The sequence below is a fragment of the Geotrypetes seraphini genome, chromosome 10, assembly GCF_902459505.1.
Source record: "Geotrypetes seraphini chromosome 10, aGeoSer1.1, whole genome shotgun sequence".
Taxonomy (NCBI): domain Eukaryota; kingdom Metazoa; phylum Chordata; class Amphibia; order Gymnophiona; family Dermophiidae; genus Geotrypetes; species Geotrypetes seraphini.
Genome location: NC_047093.1, coordinates 14,650,615 through 14,668,650, shown reverse-complemented (window position 1 = coordinate 14,668,650; position 18,036 = coordinate 14,650,615). Strand labels below are relative to the sequence as shown.

The following is an 18,036-nucleotide window of genomic DNA, read 5'->3' as shown; positions in this document are numbered from 1 at the left end:
ACACAATATTGATACTCCCCACCCCCTGATCTTCAGCTGTTATTGAGGAAGGCATGGGGGAAGCCACTGCTTGCCCTGAAATCAGTAGCATGGAATGTTGCTACTCTTTGGGATTCTAGAATCTTTTTACTCTCTGGGATTCCGGAATCTTGCTATTCTTTGAGATTCTGTATGGAATGTTGCTACTCTTTGGGATTTTAGAATCTTGTCACTTTCTGGGATTCCGGAATCTTGCTATTCTTTGAGATTCTGTATGGAATGTTGCTACTCTTTGGGTTTTGGCCAGGTACTAGTGACCTGGATTGGCCACTGTGAGAAAGTGCTACTGGGCTTGATGGACCATTGGTCTGACCATTGGTCTGACCCAAGAAAGATACCCAAGAAAGTAAAGATCCGTTAGCCCTGCTTTATTATTATTATTTTTTTTAACTTGCTTCTGGTAGTGAAATGAAACTGAAATGCGTTTTAAAATGAAACCAACTGTTAGGTTTGGTTTTCCAGCAGAGGGCAGTAGAGGAAGGCTGAAGTGCTTAGCCGCCTGCATTTGCTAAAGTTATACTCTTCTCTATGTCATCTTTTCAGCTTTCAGCTAGAGGTTGGGACCAGCTAAGAGTGTTCACTGCAAGCCATAAGTTCAAATCTTGATCTTGCCCTTTGTAGGAGATGTTGACCCTCCATATTCTATTTCTCTAAATGCTAGTAACACAACAGCTTTGCTCCTTTCGATTTGATGTACCGTATTTTCACGCATATAACGCGTGCATTATACACGATTTTATAAACCGTGCATAACCTTGCGCGTTATACGCGTGAGCGCGTTGTACCAATTTTTTTTTTACATAGTTCCCCCCCCCCCCAACGTCCGATTCAACCCCCCGCAGGACCGCTCGCACCCCCACCCCGAAGGACCGCTCGCACGCACCCCCACCCCGAAGGACCGCTCGCACGCACTCCCACCTGCACCCGCACCCCCACCCTGAAGGACCGCTCGCACCCCCACAGCCTCCTGACCCCCCCCCCCATCATGTAGACGCTCCTACCGGTGTCCTGCTGCTTCCTCTTGGTGGTCCCGGCTCTTCTGTGAGCCCTGCGCCTGCGCTGCTTCCTCTTCTGGCGGTCCTGCCCTTTCTCTGAGCAGTCCTTCGGGGTGGGGGTGCGGGTGCAGGGTGCGTGCGAGCGGTCCTTCGGGGTGGGGGTGCGATCAGTCCTGCGGGGGGGGGGGTGAATCGGACGTCGGGGGGGCATCAGGCTTTCAGGGTGGGGACAGGACTTCAAGGGGGAGAGGAGAGTCGAAGCGGGCGAAAGGAGAGTCGGGGTGGCCAGAGGAGAGTCGGGGCGGGCGAAAGGAGAGTCGGGCGGCGACGGGAGAGTTGGGGCAGCATGCGCGGTATAAGGGTGTGCGCGGTATACAAATTTTTTTTTTACATATTTTCGGTTTCCCGCGCGCTATATCCTTGTGCGCGTTTTACACGGGTGCGCGTTATCTACGTGAAAATACGGTAATAATTTGATATACCACCTTTCACTCATATTTTTATTTCTGCTGGAGTTCTAGAAATGTACATTTTTCCACAGCACTTGTCAATCATTATGTGAGGAAGATTCCCAAAGCAACACCTGGTAACACTAGTGACAAACTTACACACTGACAGCCCCAACCTGATGTGTTTGCATGAAGTTGAAAAGGAGCCGGCCAAATGACCTTAGATAGGTATTTTTCTACCCTCCCCAGGGATGGGAATCTTCAGCTTTGCCAGGTACGACAGTGATTTCTACAGCAGAAACTACAAAGGTCAGCTGAAGCCAGTGAAGAAGCTAACTGCAGGAGACTACTCGGTGTTTGATGGCTATTACACACCACCTGTCACCAGCACACTGCTTCTCAGGTCCTGCAAGGTGAGTTCCTAACAGCTATCTCTCATCCCTCCCCCCTTTCTGATTTTAATTTTGGACTGTGCACAGGTTTTGTGACAATATTCTCCAAATTCAGCAAAAGGATCCATGACGGAAGGGATAATGTGCACTTTCAGAGAATTCTGAAGGCAAATAGATAATGTTCACCATTCAGAGGTTACGAGAGGGCAAAGATTTGTTTAGCTAGGTCAGTGCAGATAGAGAAAAGTTGGGAAGCCACTGATTACACCTATTGTGCATTTACTTATAAAGTTTGCCTGAGGTAAGAAAGCACTTGGTGGAAATGTCATTTTAGTTTAGATAAGATATCCCAACTCACCATGCTGGTTGTTACTTGTTTAGAACTGATAAAAGTAAGTGTTAAGAAAATTCCCATGGAGAAACAGGTATAAGGAGATAACTTTTTCTGATTTTAAACTTTGTAAACTGTGTTGAGCTCCACTTCCGTGGAGATGTGCTCAGAGTTGAATCGGTTCAGCGGATGGCCACCAGGATGGTCTCGGGGCTAAAGGGTCTCCCGTACGAAGAAAGACTGAGCAAATTGCAGCTCTACACTCTCGAGGAGTGTAGGGAGAGGGGAGACATGATTGAGACATTTAAGTACATCACGGGACGGGTAGAGGTGGAAGATGATATCTTTCTTCTCAGGGGACCCTCGACCACAAGAGGACATCCGCTCAAGCTCAGGGGAGGGAAGTTTCGTGGAGACGCCAGGAAGTACTTCTTCACGGAGAGAGTGATTGAGCATTGGAACAAGCTTCCAGTACAGGTGGTCGAGGCACGCAGCATCCCAGACTTCAAGAACAAATGGGATACCTATGTGAGATCCCTACGAGGTCATGCCAAGGGATAGGGTCACTAGGACTGAATGAGCGGGTCAGTAGATTTAAGAGGGTGGGTAAATAGTGTGGGCAGACTTGATGGGCTATGGCCCTTATCTGCCGTCATCTTTCTATGTTTCTATGTTTCTATATAAACTTAAGGCTTAGTTTAGTTTAGTTTAGTTTAGGAAAGAAGATGACGTATAAAGTAGAAGAGAGATAAAGACCACATGGCCTATCCATACTATTCACTATCCTTTCCTATGCTTTAGAAATCCTACACATGTCCCAAACTTTCTTGAATTCATATATGAAGACCATGTCCTTTTAAGGGAGGTGGGAAACGACCTGTTTTTCTAATATATGCATATGTTCTTTTCAAGCTCAATAAAAGAAAGCACTTGGGGAGCCTCCATTAGGTACCTGTAAGAGAGCCTGATCTATAGCAGCATCTGGGCACCCAGATTTAAACATAGAAATTTGAGGGCAGATAAAGGCCAAATTTATTTTTATTTATTTATAAAATTTCTTACTCCATCCTGCAATTCTGAGCAAATTACAAAATACACTCATAATTTATGATTTAACATACAGGAACAATAAAAACATTCAAAACGGGCACTTTTAGTAATAGTGACAGAACTTAAAATCCAGTATAAAAATACAAGTCTTCAACAAGAATATATCATAGTAACATAGTAAATGATGGCAGATAAAGACCCGAATGGTCCATCCAGTCTCAGCTCACCTCTTCTAACTACATGAATAACGCTCAAACAGTATCATTTTAATTAATTTCCTAAAACTGACTAAAGAGGTAGCTCTTCTCACTTCCAGTGGCAGGGTGTTTCGTAGCAGAGCCCCCGGCACTGTTATTATCAAACGACGGTGACTTGTTAGTTTTACTTGTTTCAGAGATGGAACCTCTTAAGTAAATCTGTTCATCTGAACGTAGTGTTCGATCTGGCTGGTACTGAATAAAAAGATTACTTATCACTTCCGGTCCATCCAGTCTCCCTAAGAGATCGCCTGTCCCACGCTTCCTTGAATGCAGGCACAGTCTTTGTCTCCACCACTTCTACAGGAAGACTATTCCACGCATCTACCATCCTTTCTGTAAGAAAATATTTCCTTAGATTACTTCTGAGCCTATCTCCTCTTAACTTCATCCTATGCCCTCTCATTCCAGAGCTTCCTTTCAAATGAGACTTGCCTCAACACATATTTATGCTACATAGGTATTTAAATGTCTCTCAAGAATCCAAATCGCAATAACAAAATATAAATACAATCAGCAAAAAAATTGTTATTAGCCTAGTGGTGGAGATACCCCATGAAAGTACATTTATAATAGGTGGAGAAAACTTATCAACAATATACGGACGGCAACCCAATGAGTTCTTAAGCCAGTCCTGCTCTGTATCATAGGCAAAAAACCCCCACACGTTTCAAAATGTAACTTTTCAAAACGGGACCAAAGCCACCACTGTGCACAGGAAGCCAGAAAAAGAACAAAACAGTTCACTTATCTTCTGATGATGGCAACAACAGCAGCGAGTAGATCTCCCTGCTATAGCACTTCTCACGTTGAAAAAAGACAAGGAACTGGATGTCAACAACAAGGCTCTTGTTTCGCCGAACAAAGGCTGTGTCAGAGCAATCACATTCTCTCCTGGACGGAGAGACACCTGCAGTTACATCAGCCATAGGCCTGAGATAACTGCGGTCATGTAAATGCGGCAGGGATGTATCTAACTTACACATGTGACCTACAGAATGTGGTAAGTGGGAGCTGTGCCTAGTTGTGTATTATGCCACATCCATGTGCCCTTAGAATGACACTTAAGATGCCTTCTAGCACTTTTGCAAGTTAGCATTCGCTGACACACATAAGAGTATTCTGTAAATTTGTGCAATCAAGAGGCACTTTATATCTCCTGAATTGTAATCAAATAGCCTTCTAGACATCTGATTCAATTAAAATCTAGATCTTTGAGACCGCTGTCTTAAAAAACCCCAAAAACAACTATTACAAAAGTCCAGGTGAAAAAAATATGACTATGTATAACCATTCCAATCCTCAGGGGTCCTAAGGGGATTAGATATAATGAAATAAAGAAAGAAAAATGAAAAATAAAAATGGCGTGAAGGTGACTCTGGTGCCAACCTAAGGCACATTTCAGTCATTGGCAAGAAGAATGCAGTAGTAGTTATAATGAATTGTCCACGTGCCTTCAGGGTTGTGTAACCTACATTTTCAGTCATATTTCTATTGGCAATTGGCCAACGGATGACTTCAGCTGCCAGAAAGCAGAATACACAAGAACCCTACATAAGGAAAAAAATCTGCAATACAGTTTACTCTATAGAAGATCTTTGAACGGGCTTGAATTGCCTAATTCTCACAAGTGACTTTGGGGAATGTTCAATTTAAATATCTTGGGCAAGATTTGTATTGTCTGTCAATCAGTTTGAAGCACAGGCTTCAAGTATTAGACCTAAGGTTGGCATCACAGTCACCTTCATGCCATTTTTACTTTTCATTTATCTCTTTCTTTTTCTGTTTCATTATATCTAATCCCCTTTAGGACCCCTGAGGAAGGCGGTCTTGCCAAAACATGGACCTTGTAGGGTCCTGCAGGACAATCATACGTGTATTACAAATTCAGACTTTCATTTGTATTTTTATTGTAAAGAGCAAATCATAAATCATCTTTCATAACATCCACAGTCTTTTTTGTTTTTATCTTTGGATTGTTTTTACTTTGGAACATTGGGTCTTCCTTTTTCTTTTGTTGTGTAACCATTCCAATCCAAATGTGCATTCATCGAGGCAACCGGTTTTGTATCCATGGAAAGAAAAGTTGTTTTTCCTCCCATTTTGTGATTGATTTATATCTAGTTTTGTATAGGGGTGGAGTTGTTTTTTATTTGCATTGCGAAATGTGATCTCTGCTTATTGCTCAACTTTTCTGTCTCCTCTTCATTGATTCCTCATTGTGTCACTGCAGGAAGGACACACAGAGCAAGCTGAATTGAGCAAGATGCTTGTGCAGAGTTATGTTTGCGTTTCTCTGGGTCCAGCTAACTTGAGCATTGCTCTTTTACAGCTCGTGTGTTTAGCAGTGAAATATCACATTTGAAGTTCCAACTAAGCTAGTTGTGCTCTCTGTATCTACTTGACATATCCTTTTAGTGCATAAATCATGTTGCTACCTATTAACTAGTTAAAAACATGAAGATTAGGATTTTAGATGACCCCAAAGGGTTCTTCATGTATAAAAAGAAAAAAATAACCTTGGGACTGTGTATTCATGTTCATTTCTTATCAAAGCTCAGTACAGATGTTCTAGCCCGTATACACTGTTGTTTGGAACTTATTACATGGCTTGTTCTGTGGGACCACAGGAAAGTGATCGACAGGAATTTCCATGACGTATGGTGGCTAAAGAAGTTAATGTATTGTGTTGCAGACCCTGACCCATGAACTGGGACATATCTTTGGGATTCGCCACTGTCAATGGCTGCAGTGCGTCATGCAGGGTTCCAATCATCTGGAGGAATCGGACCGACGACCACTCGAGTTATGTCCAATCTGTATACGCAAGCTCCACTGTGCACTTGGCTTCAACATAGCAGAGAGGTACAAGGTAAAGCAATTCAGCATGAAGTAGCTGGAAAAGAAAAGATTTTGTGAAAATGTAATTTTGTTATTATCAAGAAGTTGCTGAGAAAAAAAAAAGCTGAAATCTTGTGAGAATGACAGCAAAACACAACTTCTCTGAAAATAGTGATCAAAAGGAACAAGTCATAGCTGCTGCAAAGGAATTAGTTGCAAGCATTAGGATCTCAGCAGTATTCAACGAGCTTTCAGGAAATCTGATTGGCTGGATCCTAAGACCTTAGAAGGCCACACTTCACAAACTTACTTCTCCTGAATGTTCATTTTCGTTCATACTGCAGAACAGATTTCTTGTGACACTTGTTTATAAGAATAACATAAAGATAGTGGAACACATGGACTCATTCTACTAGGTGGACACGCCTGGAGAAGGGGATCTGTGTCTTCTAGATGGTTCATGACGTACCGAAACATTTTCACATTAGTTTCATGTTGACTTAATACGGAATTATCGCATTGAACTGTACAGATTCTAGTTTTTTTTCACAGACCGATGCAATGATAGTAAGAACACTGCACTGAAAAACATAACAAAATAATAACATGAATCCATAAATATAAGTGTATTACACTGCCATTGTCATTTCACTGTTAATACAATGTAAGTTATTTATAGCAAGTTCTGCCTGTTCACTGCCTTAGGTGAGTCTCTTCATCAAGGTGATAAATAAAATCCTAATAAATAAAATGGTTGTAATAGCAGCTGATTCAAGGTACTGAAGGGGATAGACTTAGTAGATAAGGACAGGTTGTTCACCCTCTCCAAGGTAGGGAGAACAAGAGGGCACTCTCTAAAGTTGAAAGGGGATAGATTCCGTACAAACGTAAGGAAGTTCTTCTTCACCCAGAGAGTGGTAGAAAGCTGGAACGCTCTTCCAGAGGCTGTTATAGGGGGAAACATCCTCCAAGGATTCAAGACAAAGTTAGACAAGTTTCTGTTGAACAAGAACGTGCGCTGGTAGGGCTAGTCTCAGTTAGGGTGCTGGTCTTAGACTAGAGGGCCGCCGTGTGAGCGGACTGCTGGGCATAATGGACCACTGGTCTGACTCAGCAGTGGCAACTCTTATGTTCTTATTCTTTCCAGACAAGGTGTATGCCATTTTTGGGGGGCCTACAGCATTAGGATGGGGAATTATTTAGTCAGAAAGTCTGTGTCTAAGAACTAGGGTTTGATTAGAGCCCAGCAGTAAACCCTGTGGTTTCCAAGCGGCATCGTGTACTTCTCCAATTGCCTGCCATGTAGCAACTCTGATACTTTGTGCTGAAAGAAGTTGTCAGCTCGTTAAAAAAATAATTATGCTCTAGACTTTATAGAAAGTTTTCCGTATCAAAATACAAACAATATAATATAAAGGATGTTTGGGGGAAACGTCTGTAGGATGTTGCAGTGGGAATACAAACTTTGTTGTGTTTTGTTTTGTTTTTTTTGGATTTGACTCTGCTGCTGCTCATGTGTTTCCAGGCTTTGCTGCACTGGATTGATGGAGGAGGCTGCGATGTGGAGGATCCTGGCTGCAGTTCTAAAACACACCATTTGCCCAAAGCAGTGGAAGATTTTAAGGAGCACAGAGCATGGATCCTGAAATGTCTGGACTTGCTGCAGCAGTGAATGAATTGAGCATGTGGAAGAGCAGGACTGCTGCCATTCATGAGTCTCTCTTCAGTACCAAAGTCAGGTGCAGTCATTGGCAATCCGAATAGGGGCGAGAAGAATGCAGTAGTAGTTATAATGAATTGTCCACGTGCCTTCAGGGTTGTGTAACCTACATTTTCAGTCGTATTTCTATTGGCAATTGGCCAACGGATGACTTCAGCTGCCAGAAAGCAGAATACACAAGAACCCTACACAAGGCAAAAGATCTGCAACACAGTTTACTCCAGAGAAGATCTTTGGGCTTGAATTGCCTAATTCTCACAAGTGACTTTGGGGAATGACCTGGAATGTTCAATTTAAACATCTTAGGCGAGATTTGTATTTTTTGTCGATCAGTTTGAAGCACAGGCTTCGAGTATTAGACCTATTAATGCATTTTTTTTAATGCATTAGACTGTCAAATGTTAATGTTCTGTGCAAGTAACAAAATCTAGATGAGGCTATATATAATTTAATGCATGATAGTTGTACAGCCAACATCTGATATTACAAAGAAACCATACACATTTAACCATTGAGCTTTTTTAAGGCCTCAGTTTAACAAAAAGTGTTCAAGTACTTTTCCTTTCTCTGGGAAAATTACTGAATGCATAATTCTTTTCACGTTGCCATTTAATAAAATCTAAATTAATTTCCTTGCTTCTTTCCTCTGTGTTCCTCAGGAAGGTTTCATTCCATGAAGGGGATTAGATGAAAATGTGTTCCAAAGTACAAACCTTTTGCTTGTTTACGAAGAGAAAACTTGGCAGTGCTTCTGAAGTATAAATCTCCTAATTTGTTTGGTCAGCTTCTGGTGATCTGCTGGGTATTTGCAGGAGGGAGGGATGCATGTCCTCAATTCAAAACCAGAGGTTGTACTGCATAGAAATACTAAAGAACAGAAAAGTAGGTATAACCAGTTTGTATCTCTGCACACCACTCTCAACAGCAGCTGTTTTGCCACATTGACTTAAGAGATGTTACATTTCCCTTCTATTTCATGAAGATCAAATCTTCCTTTTGAAGCAAATAGGTTTTTTGGCAGCTGTACAGAGGACCCATCAGACACTGGCTGAGAAGAAGGCGGTTTTGATTCCTTTATTGTTGATGCTGAAATACAGCAGGCGTGTATCCAATATAAACATTAATCTAGTCACTGGTTATGATGCTTTTACGCAAAGCAATATACAGTTGGTAAGGGTTATATAGTGCTCAGAAAATGTTTGTGAACCCCCCTAAGATAGTTTGTATTTGGCACAGTTTATACTTGAGTGGAGATATTAATCTAAATGCTAAAAAAAGAGCAGGAATCCTACTGAATACATAACTCACAAAAAGGAGCATTTTAATTATTTATTCTACAGAAAGATTAACATTCCGTATCCTTACATGGAAAAAGTATGTGAACTAGTGGCGTACCTGGCTGGGCGTGAACCCGGGACGAAGCATCCCCCTGCACATAGCTATTTGCTCTACCAGCCTTCTGCCCTAGAACAGGAAGTTGACATCTGAGGGGGGTTGGCGGACCACAGACCAACGACTACTCCAGCATTCCTGAGTTCCCTGCAGTGCACCTGGGGTGAATTGCCCCTCCCCCTGCCCTTGGTACACCACTGTGTGAATTTTCTATTAAGTAACCGGTGGTACTGCCTTGAGCAGCAATAACTTCAACTAAACATCTCCCCTGACTGAAAAATATAACAAAATGACATGAACCTCAAAATGGAAGTTTCTTGGTTGTGATAGCAGTGAGCATTTCTAGACAGGGTATATGTGGTTGAAGGCTCAATATTTTAAGGAAGAAGCATTCAATGTTCAGAATATCTGTCTTACTATATTTTGAAAATTCCATAAATAAAATTTTTTAAATAAAGAGTATCTGTGTTTGAGAACTAGAGTTTGATTATGTTTGTTTATTATAATCATGATATACCACATTTTTCACAAAATCAAAGTGGTTTACAAATACAGTATGTAAAAGATTAAAATTTTCAGTTACTGTAAATAAAAAAAAAGTTAAAGCATTAACTCTCCCTTTTACAAAGCTGCACAGCAATGGTGCCGAAGCCCATCCATTCCCAATGGTCTTTGGTGCGATTACCGGGGGATCGTTCCCTTCATCACCATTATACATTTGCACAGTTCTGAAAGTGGATGTTCCCATTTAGGTGCTTATTCTATAAGGGAACTCAGGTACCTAGGCTCTGTTATACAGCATTAACATAAACCAATATCTACATGCCTAATTTAGGCACTTGTGCTTATGCCAGCCGTAGAACCACTGTACATGCCAGCACCTACATGCTACCAACGAGGAGGCAGTAAAGATCATATGGTTCTGAGAGAGACTGTTTGCTGACCAGCCTGTGGACACCAATAGTAAAGAATCACGTTTGAAATTAATGTAATTTGATAATGGTGTACCCTCAGTGTGATAAAGCAGCGAAGGGAGCAATGCTCCTACGCTTCACATCTGAGACAAGGGTCAACCAGACCCTGCCCCCACACCATCATAGGGTACTACCGTGATTGTGCAATAAATAAATCAAAACGTGAAAAAGTGCAAAATAAAGTACAATAATAACACAAGTAAGGACAAGCAAACAGTCACTCTGAGAACCTCCCCCAGAAAACTCCCAATAAAGTCAAAAAGCCGACTTAGCTGAAGCTGATGTTAGAAAGTAGAACGGCCTCCCAAGACAGGGAGAACCACAGCATACTAGGTCCAACCAGCCTGGTTTCGGGAAACATCCCTTCTTCAGGAACCCAGATTACAAAATACACGAACCATCGAGCTGGCTGGGGGAGGGCGGAGCTAACGAAGGGAAGCGCAGCTGTGCCTTACAAAGCCAGAGCAGGAAGATGTCATGACTGCAGTCCACCAAGCAAGACCAAAGAGAGGCGGGACAACATCACACTATGGTATGCCACTCCATACCGTCGTTTAATCCAGCTGGTTGAACGGCTTGTAAATTAAAGATCCAGAATTGCTCACGGAGGGTCAGATGAGAAACCTTATCCCCTTTAAAACCCCTGGGTAGCTGTTCCAGCACGAACCAAGACAGGTCAGAGAATGTATGGTTTTTCCTCAATGCAGTGAGGGACCAAGGGAGCAGATCTGGTGGCAGTATGGATTCTGCTCCTGTGTTCTACCTACATGCGGCAGCAATGTGTGTAATTGGAGCCTCACCTATGTCTCGCCCATGTGCACCCTTCCCCCTTGCAAATACCTACTATGTAATATAGGAGCAGGTTTACAGAATGGCACAGCTGGAATACTGGCATGTGTGCACATCTGGGGGTAGCACCTAGTTTAAAAATGAAGCACTTTTATAAAACTTTTCCACATCAACAGCCTTTCTGAAATTATCCTCAAACTATCATAAAATGGTACATCACAATTGTCTGTATTGAAACCATCCCAGGAAGCGCAAACTCTGTATTGTAACACCACAACAGAAGCTCATATAAACCACTCTGAATTGACTCCCCCAGTCATTAGCAACGGTATAGAAGCTTTCAATAAACAAATAATGTCAAATTGTAACCAGTCTTGATAAAAATAAGAAATGTATATTGGAACTAAATCAGGGATCTCAAAGTCCCTCCTTGAGGGCCGCAATCCAGTCGGGTTTTCAGGATTTCCACAATGAATATGCATTGAAAGCAGTGCATGCACATAGATCTCATGCATATTCATTGGGGAAATCCTGAAAACCCGACTGGATTGCGGCCCTCAAGGAGGGACTTTGAGACCCCTGAACTAGATCCTCTGTATGTATGTAGTTCAATGTGACTATTATATTATTAGTTTTGTAAACTGCTTAATACTTATGTACAAGCGGTATATCAAATACAATACAGTACAATATAATTGTTTAGTCTAGTTCAGGGGTAGGGAACTCCGGTCCTCGAGAGCCATATTCCAGTTGGTTTTTCAGGATTTCCCCAATGAATATGCATGAGATCTATTTGCATGCACTGCTTTCAATGCATATTCATTGGGGAAATCCTGAAAACCCGACTGGAATATGGCTCTCGAGGACCAGAGTTCCCTACCCCTGGTCTAGTTGTTACAAACTATCACACACCCTCCCTAAGGTTTAATTCTTGGACTGTTCTGTTTGGGGATATTGTGGGGGTAAGGTTCGTAGTCTTAGTGGGGGCCACGGGATAAGCTCCAGCCATTGTTTGATCACTGGGTTCATAGGGACAAAGGTTCACTGCAATGGATGCACTGAGCTGAGGGACAACCTTAAATAAAGATATTCAGTACTGTAGCCCAACAAGAGGAGCTGGTTCGGATTGAGCTGAAGCTAAAGAATGAAATGGGAACAAATTTGTCCCTGTGTTATTCTCTACTCCCAAACCCTAAGCACAAGGTTAAATCATAACCTTTTGATATTAATTTGTTAAGTTTCCCATCAGCTGGAAAAGAATCAAAATGCCCCAAATAGGTTTAAATATTAGATGCAGTAGTGGTTTAATTAATGATCAAATTATGTTTCTAGGGGAAGGATAAACTTTTTAATTAATGTTCCTGAGAATCAAGTTCCTGCTGTTTCTCGTAATACAGTGAAGAATTTTAATCTTGTAAGAACATCTGTCTTCGTTATTTTGGTAAACAGATTTTTTTTTTTCCTTTTTCATGCTATAGGAAAATTTTGATGTTTTAAGTGATATTCTGTTTACCAGATTGTTATATGTCCATTTGTTCTAGAACTGCTGTATATACCTAAAATTGCCTGCCATATTTGGTATTTTGAGCAGTGTTTTGTTTTTATTTGGAATTGTTTGATTTTACAAAGTTATTGGCTGGTGTGTGCTTAGTATGTTTTTGTGGTAGAATAGACATGGGGAAGCCACCGCTTGCCCTGGATTGGTGGCATGGAATGCTGCTACTATTTGGGTTTTTGCTAGGTACTTGTGACTTGAATTGGCGTCTGTGAAGATGGGATACTGGGGAGATGGACCATTGGTCTGACCCAGTAAGCATATTCTTATATAAAATGTTGACTTCTTTGTACAAATACGTCAGTTTTATTGATTTGGTTCTGTTTCACCATCATCAGCCCACTGGCAACTCATTACCAGGCATTGTATCTTCAAGGGCTCAGGCCTTATGTTTGTGTCATTGCTGAAGGGTTAGAAGGTAAAGTTAGCCTTTTTGTGGATGACAACAAGATTTGTAACAGAGCCCTGGAGGGAGTGGAAAACATGAAGAAGGATCTGCAAAAGTTAGAAGAATGGTCTAACACAGGGGTAGGCAATTCCGGTCCTCGAGAGCCAGAGCCAGGTCAGGTTTTCAGGATATCAAGTTTCAAGTTTTATTAAATATTTGATGAATCGCCTATTAAAAAATTTCTAGGCGATGTACATATTCAAAATAAAAGTATTCAAGAAGCTAAAATATAACAAATATTGACATATTGCATCACTGCACTTCGTATTGAATTGTAGTTGCCAGATGTTAGACCAGTGGTAGGCAATTCCAGTCCTCAAGAGCCGGAGCCAGGTCAGGTTTTCAGGATATCCACAATGAATATGTATGAGATGGATTTGCAGGCACTGCCTCCTTGAGATGCAAATCTATCTCATGCATATTTATTGTGGATATCCTGAAAACCTGACCTGGCTCTGGCTCTCGAGGACTGGAATTGCCTACCACTGGTCTAACATCTGGCAACTACAATTCAATACGAAGTGCAGTGATGCATTTGGGGGTGGGGAGAGAAGTCCGAGGGAACAGTAAGTGCTGGGAGGTAAGAGGCTGATAAGCACAGATGGAGAGAATGACCCTTGGGCAGGGGTAGGGAACTCCGGTCCTCGAAAGCCGTATTCCAGTCAGGTTTTCAGGATTTCCCCAATGAAACAGTGCATGCAAATAGATCTCATGCATATTCATTGTGGAAATCCTGAAAACCTGACTGGAATATGGCTCTCAGGGACTGGAGTTCCCTACCCCAGCCTTGGGGTGATTGTGTTTGAGGATCAAAGCAGTGGTCTCAAACTTAAACCTTTTGCAGGGCCACATTTTGAATTTGTAGGTACTTTGAGGGCCTCAGAAAAAAATAGTTAATGTCTTATTATAGAAATTACAATTTTGCACAAGGTAAAACTCTTTATAGTTTATAAATTTTTCCTTTTGGCTAAGTCTTAATAATAATATTATAATTTATAGCATGTGTGTGATGTTGCTTGCACCTGGAAAATGAAAGAGGTACGAGGGAAGAGGCGTGAAGGCAGGAGGCGGGGCGCCACTCACCCTCATTATGCCGCTGGATATGCCCACCCATATTTGGTGGGGGGAGTCAGGGCATCCCCATTTGTGTTTCCATATTTCAGATCTTAATAATAACTTTATTTTTATATACCGCTGTACCATTAACAGTTCAAAGTGGTTTACAGAGGAAGAGACTGTATACAAAGAGCGATATAACAGAAAGCTTTTCGAGGTTACATTAGTGTGTTAAGATTGGTCAACTTTATCTGGAAGTAGTCTAAAAGTACTACAATCTGGAGGGTGATGAGCTGGGTTTCCTCAATACGTGCACGAGCCACTTTCCAGATAAGTTCGCTTTGGGGGGTTCAGTGCTTGTTGGTGCCTTGTTGTGTTTTTGTAATGGTTATTAATAAAGGAATTTTGAATTGCTACTGTAGGAAGGGTCTTGCATTTACAGATTCCAAGGCAGGAAGGCGCAGTGTTATGTGCAAGTCCATGCACTTGCCTGCATTCGAGTGCAATGCAGGACTAGGAGCAGTACGCTCGTGATTCCCTGTACTGGGCATGCGTAAGGACCAGCTGCAAACCGCGGCTCTGGATTTCACGGGGCGGATCCCGCGTCCTTCCTCCTGACCTGGAGAATCCCCCCCCCCCCCAAAAAAAAAATAAAAAATAAAAAAACAACAACCAGGGATTCAGCCAGGCAGGAGCTTCCCCAAGGTCTGAACGTGTCCGAGTGCCCTAGCTTCCGTCCGCGTCGCCCGCCAACGGCCCCGCGGTTCATTCTCCGGGGCTCCGCCCCTCCCCCTCTGACGCGACTTCCCGTTTCTGGCAAAGGCGGGACGAGGCGTCGAGGCGCTGGAAGTGCGGGGCCGGTGGCTGGCGACCCGGAGGATGAGGCGGAAGGTAGGACGATGAGGGAGTTCGGGGGAGGCACCGGAGCGCGAGCGCGGGATTAGAGCGGGAGAGCCGTTGGGAAAGGGGTGGAGTTCCCGCTGAAAAGGCGCGTGAGGGCCTGAGGGGTCGCTGAACGCTCGGGGATGTGCGCGTGAAGCTTGCACTTTTTTTTTTTTTTTAGTGTACAGTATTTACAGATGTTTTGTAGCGCGAGCTGGATTAGGGCGGGAGAGCCGTTGGGAAAAGGGGGTGGAGTCCCCGCTGAAGAGGCGCGTGAGGGTCTGAGGGGTCGCTGAACGCTCGGGGATGTGCGCGTGAAGCTTGCACCTTATTTTTTTTGTACCGTATTTACAGATGTTTTGTAGCTGTTGAAATAGCGCCATAGTATTATCCCTGTGCAACGGTTCCACGTTGTCTTTCTGCCTTGTAATACATTGTCATAATTTAGGGAGTATTTTCTACACCTCAGACCCAACCTACGCACGCATTCCACTCTTAAGAAACTCGGACCTTAATTAGATTGTAAGCTCTTCTAGCAGGGACCCTTTCTTGCATGTTTGTTGTACAGCCTGCGTCTGGTAGCTCTTTATAAATAATAAATAGTAATAGATGGGCATCATCCCACTCAGTCTTTCTGCCAGCTTCCCCAAGCTCGATCCATTGGCTCTGTGCTGCCTTTATTTACCGCATACAACTATGCGGTTTCCAAGTCACATACATAAAATCTTGTTTCCCTACGATTTCCACATATAACATATACATGTCTGGAAAACATCATAGACTTCCCCCCTAATATAAAATATCAAAAAATCAAGACAAACCCACATACACATCAAATCAAATAATTCTAAGGTAGATAGCCACACCAATTCACATTAGCATGCAAAGCAAGTATAATACTATCAATTCAGAAGTACAACATGCAAAATCACTGGATCCCAACCCTGTCCTGGAGGACCACCAGCCTGTCAGGTTTTTGGATTAGCCCTAATGAATATGCATGAAAGAGATGTGCATATAATGGAGGTGACAGGCATGCAAATTTGCCCCATGCATATTCATTAGAGCTATCCCAAAAATCACACTGGCTTGTGGTCCTCCAGGACAGGGTTGGGAGCCACTGCTTTAAATCAAACATTACTGACAGGGAAATCTCGAGAGGATATTATCAAAGGAATAAGCATTAGCATAGGAAGGCATTATCAAATAATTGCATTTTTAGCATTTTCTTAAAGTTCATCCTCCCAATACAGAATCACAAAACGCCAGGCAGGGCTTTTACCGCCTGTTGCCTGCTGGCTTCTTCAGGCCACACCAACCAGTGGCAGAGCCATGGGGAGGGGAGGTTAAGGTACTGTCTATTGCTTTGTCACGGGTCCCCAGGGGACCTCTGCTTTTCTTGGGCCACCTCCTGCAGGAGGGAGGCCTGCCTCCCTCATCCCTTGGTGCATGCACAGCTGGGTGGGCCTCTCCTGTATGCTGTTTTGTAAAACCCTAGCATATGCGAACTGGGAGGCCTTTGCCCCCAGCTAGGCGCCCCGATCTAGGTGCGTAAGTTTAGGTGTCTTTTATAGAATCAGGGCCTAAGTACCTTCTATTTAGGAGGCGTTAAGTGCTAGCATGTTATGGACATGCTAACCAGTTAGCACTAGTAATGTCAGTGTGTAAGATGAATATGTCCATGCCCATTCTCTGCTCCAACACTCCCCCGCTCTTAAAAAATATTGTGCACTTAGCACGTGCAAATGGCAAAACTAAAGGGGCCCTTAATGTGGATGGTTTAATGCAGGGGTGTCAAAGTCCCTCCTCGAGGGCCGGAATCCAGTCGGGTTTTCTGGATTTCCCCAATGAATATGCATTGAAAGCAGTGCATGCACATAGATCTCATGCAGATTCATTGGGGAAATCCTGAAAACCCGACTGGATTCCGGCCCTCGAGGACCGACTTCGACACCTGTGGTTTAATGCCTCGTTTTGAGGCAGTAAATTAACACTATACAGAACTTTGCTTTACTGTAACTGCAGAGGACATACTGGGCACACCCCTAACAGGTAATGCAGTCTTTATGTTTACTGCAATGTTAATTTTTGTTGTTTAAGCACCTAAGTATAAAAATAGTCCCTTAGGAATAAATTATGGAAAGGAGAAGTTTTCTTGTCAGATTTTACATTCTTGCTTTTAGTCTGTTACCAAATGTTTTTAGTTTAATTTGAGCTATCAGCTCACAAAATCTAAAAAGATAAGTTTTTCATTTTGGAGGCCCACACTCAAAACCTCCATTGACAGGATGGATTCTTTTGTCAACTGTATCCCCCAGACGAAACAGTTAGTGCAGCTACCACTGTTCTTAAATTGAAAATGTTTAGTTTATAAGCTGGTAGTCCATTTTCCCCCACCAGATTTTAGCTCATATTTTAACGCTAATACCTGTTTATTAATGTACTGTACCATATGTGTCGAGTGTTGACTTGTTTGACAGATTTCAACTGAGGTTAAACAACACTGAGGTCATAGTGCGTCCCAGTACAAACTTTCTCTCAAAAGGACTGATCAAGATGTCAGGTGGGGTAATGTCACATTAGAATTTGTGGTTATTGATGATGAGGCTATTTTAATAGGGTCTTTTTTAAAAGCTGCACAAATGTACAGGATTTTCATGTGCTTCTTTGTGTAGGTGTAAGTTGAGCTATGTTGAGTGAGAGAGGAATTAAAAAAATACTATATATGTACCGTATTTTCACGCATATAACGCGCGCGTTATACACGATTTAACAAACTGTGCATAACCATGCGTGTTATACATGTGAGCGCGTTTTACAATTTTTTTATACATTCTGATCTGGCATTCCCCCTGCGAACCGGCAT

General features: G+C 42.5%; 2 protein-coding genes across 11 annotated transcripts in view; both read left to right on the top strand.

Moving 5' to 3' along the window:
* AMZ2 (archaelysin family metallopeptidase 2) overlaps nucleotides 1-9,928 on the top strand; it is a 44,021-nt gene extending 34,093 nt beyond the window's left edge. For 5 of the 7 annotated variants that reach the window (XM_033960954.1, XM_033960952.1, XM_033960951.1 and 2 more), the window contains 3 exons: nucleotides 1,712-1,896; nucleotides 6,209-6,385; nucleotides 7,880-9,928. In XM_033960954.1, coding sequence (XP_033816845.1) covers nucleotides 1,712-1,896; nucleotides 6,209-6,385; nucleotides 7,880-8,026 — 509 coding nt within the window. In that variant the 3' untranslated portion in view covers nucleotides 8,027-9,928. The remainder of the gene's footprint in view (nucleotides 1-1,711; nucleotides 1,897-6,208; nucleotides 6,386-7,879) is intronic. The other 2 variants (XM_033960956.1, XM_033960950.1) reach the window with 1 other exon arrangement.
* A 5,158-nt stretch (nucleotides 9,929-15,086) lies between these two features.
* The window catches only part of ARSG (arylsulfatase G), a 125,609-nt gene continuing 122,659 nt past the window's right edge, over nucleotides 15,087-18,036 (top strand). For 2 of the 4 annotated variants that reach the window (XM_033961193.1, XM_033961190.1), the window contains exon 1: nucleotides 15,087-15,179. The gene's annotated coding sequence lies outside the window, so the exon portion shown is untranslated. Of the gene's footprint in view, nucleotides 15,180-17,712; nucleotides 17,734-18,036 lie in introns of those variants that run through there. The other 2 variants (XM_033961192.1, XM_033961191.1) reach the window with 2 other exon arrangements.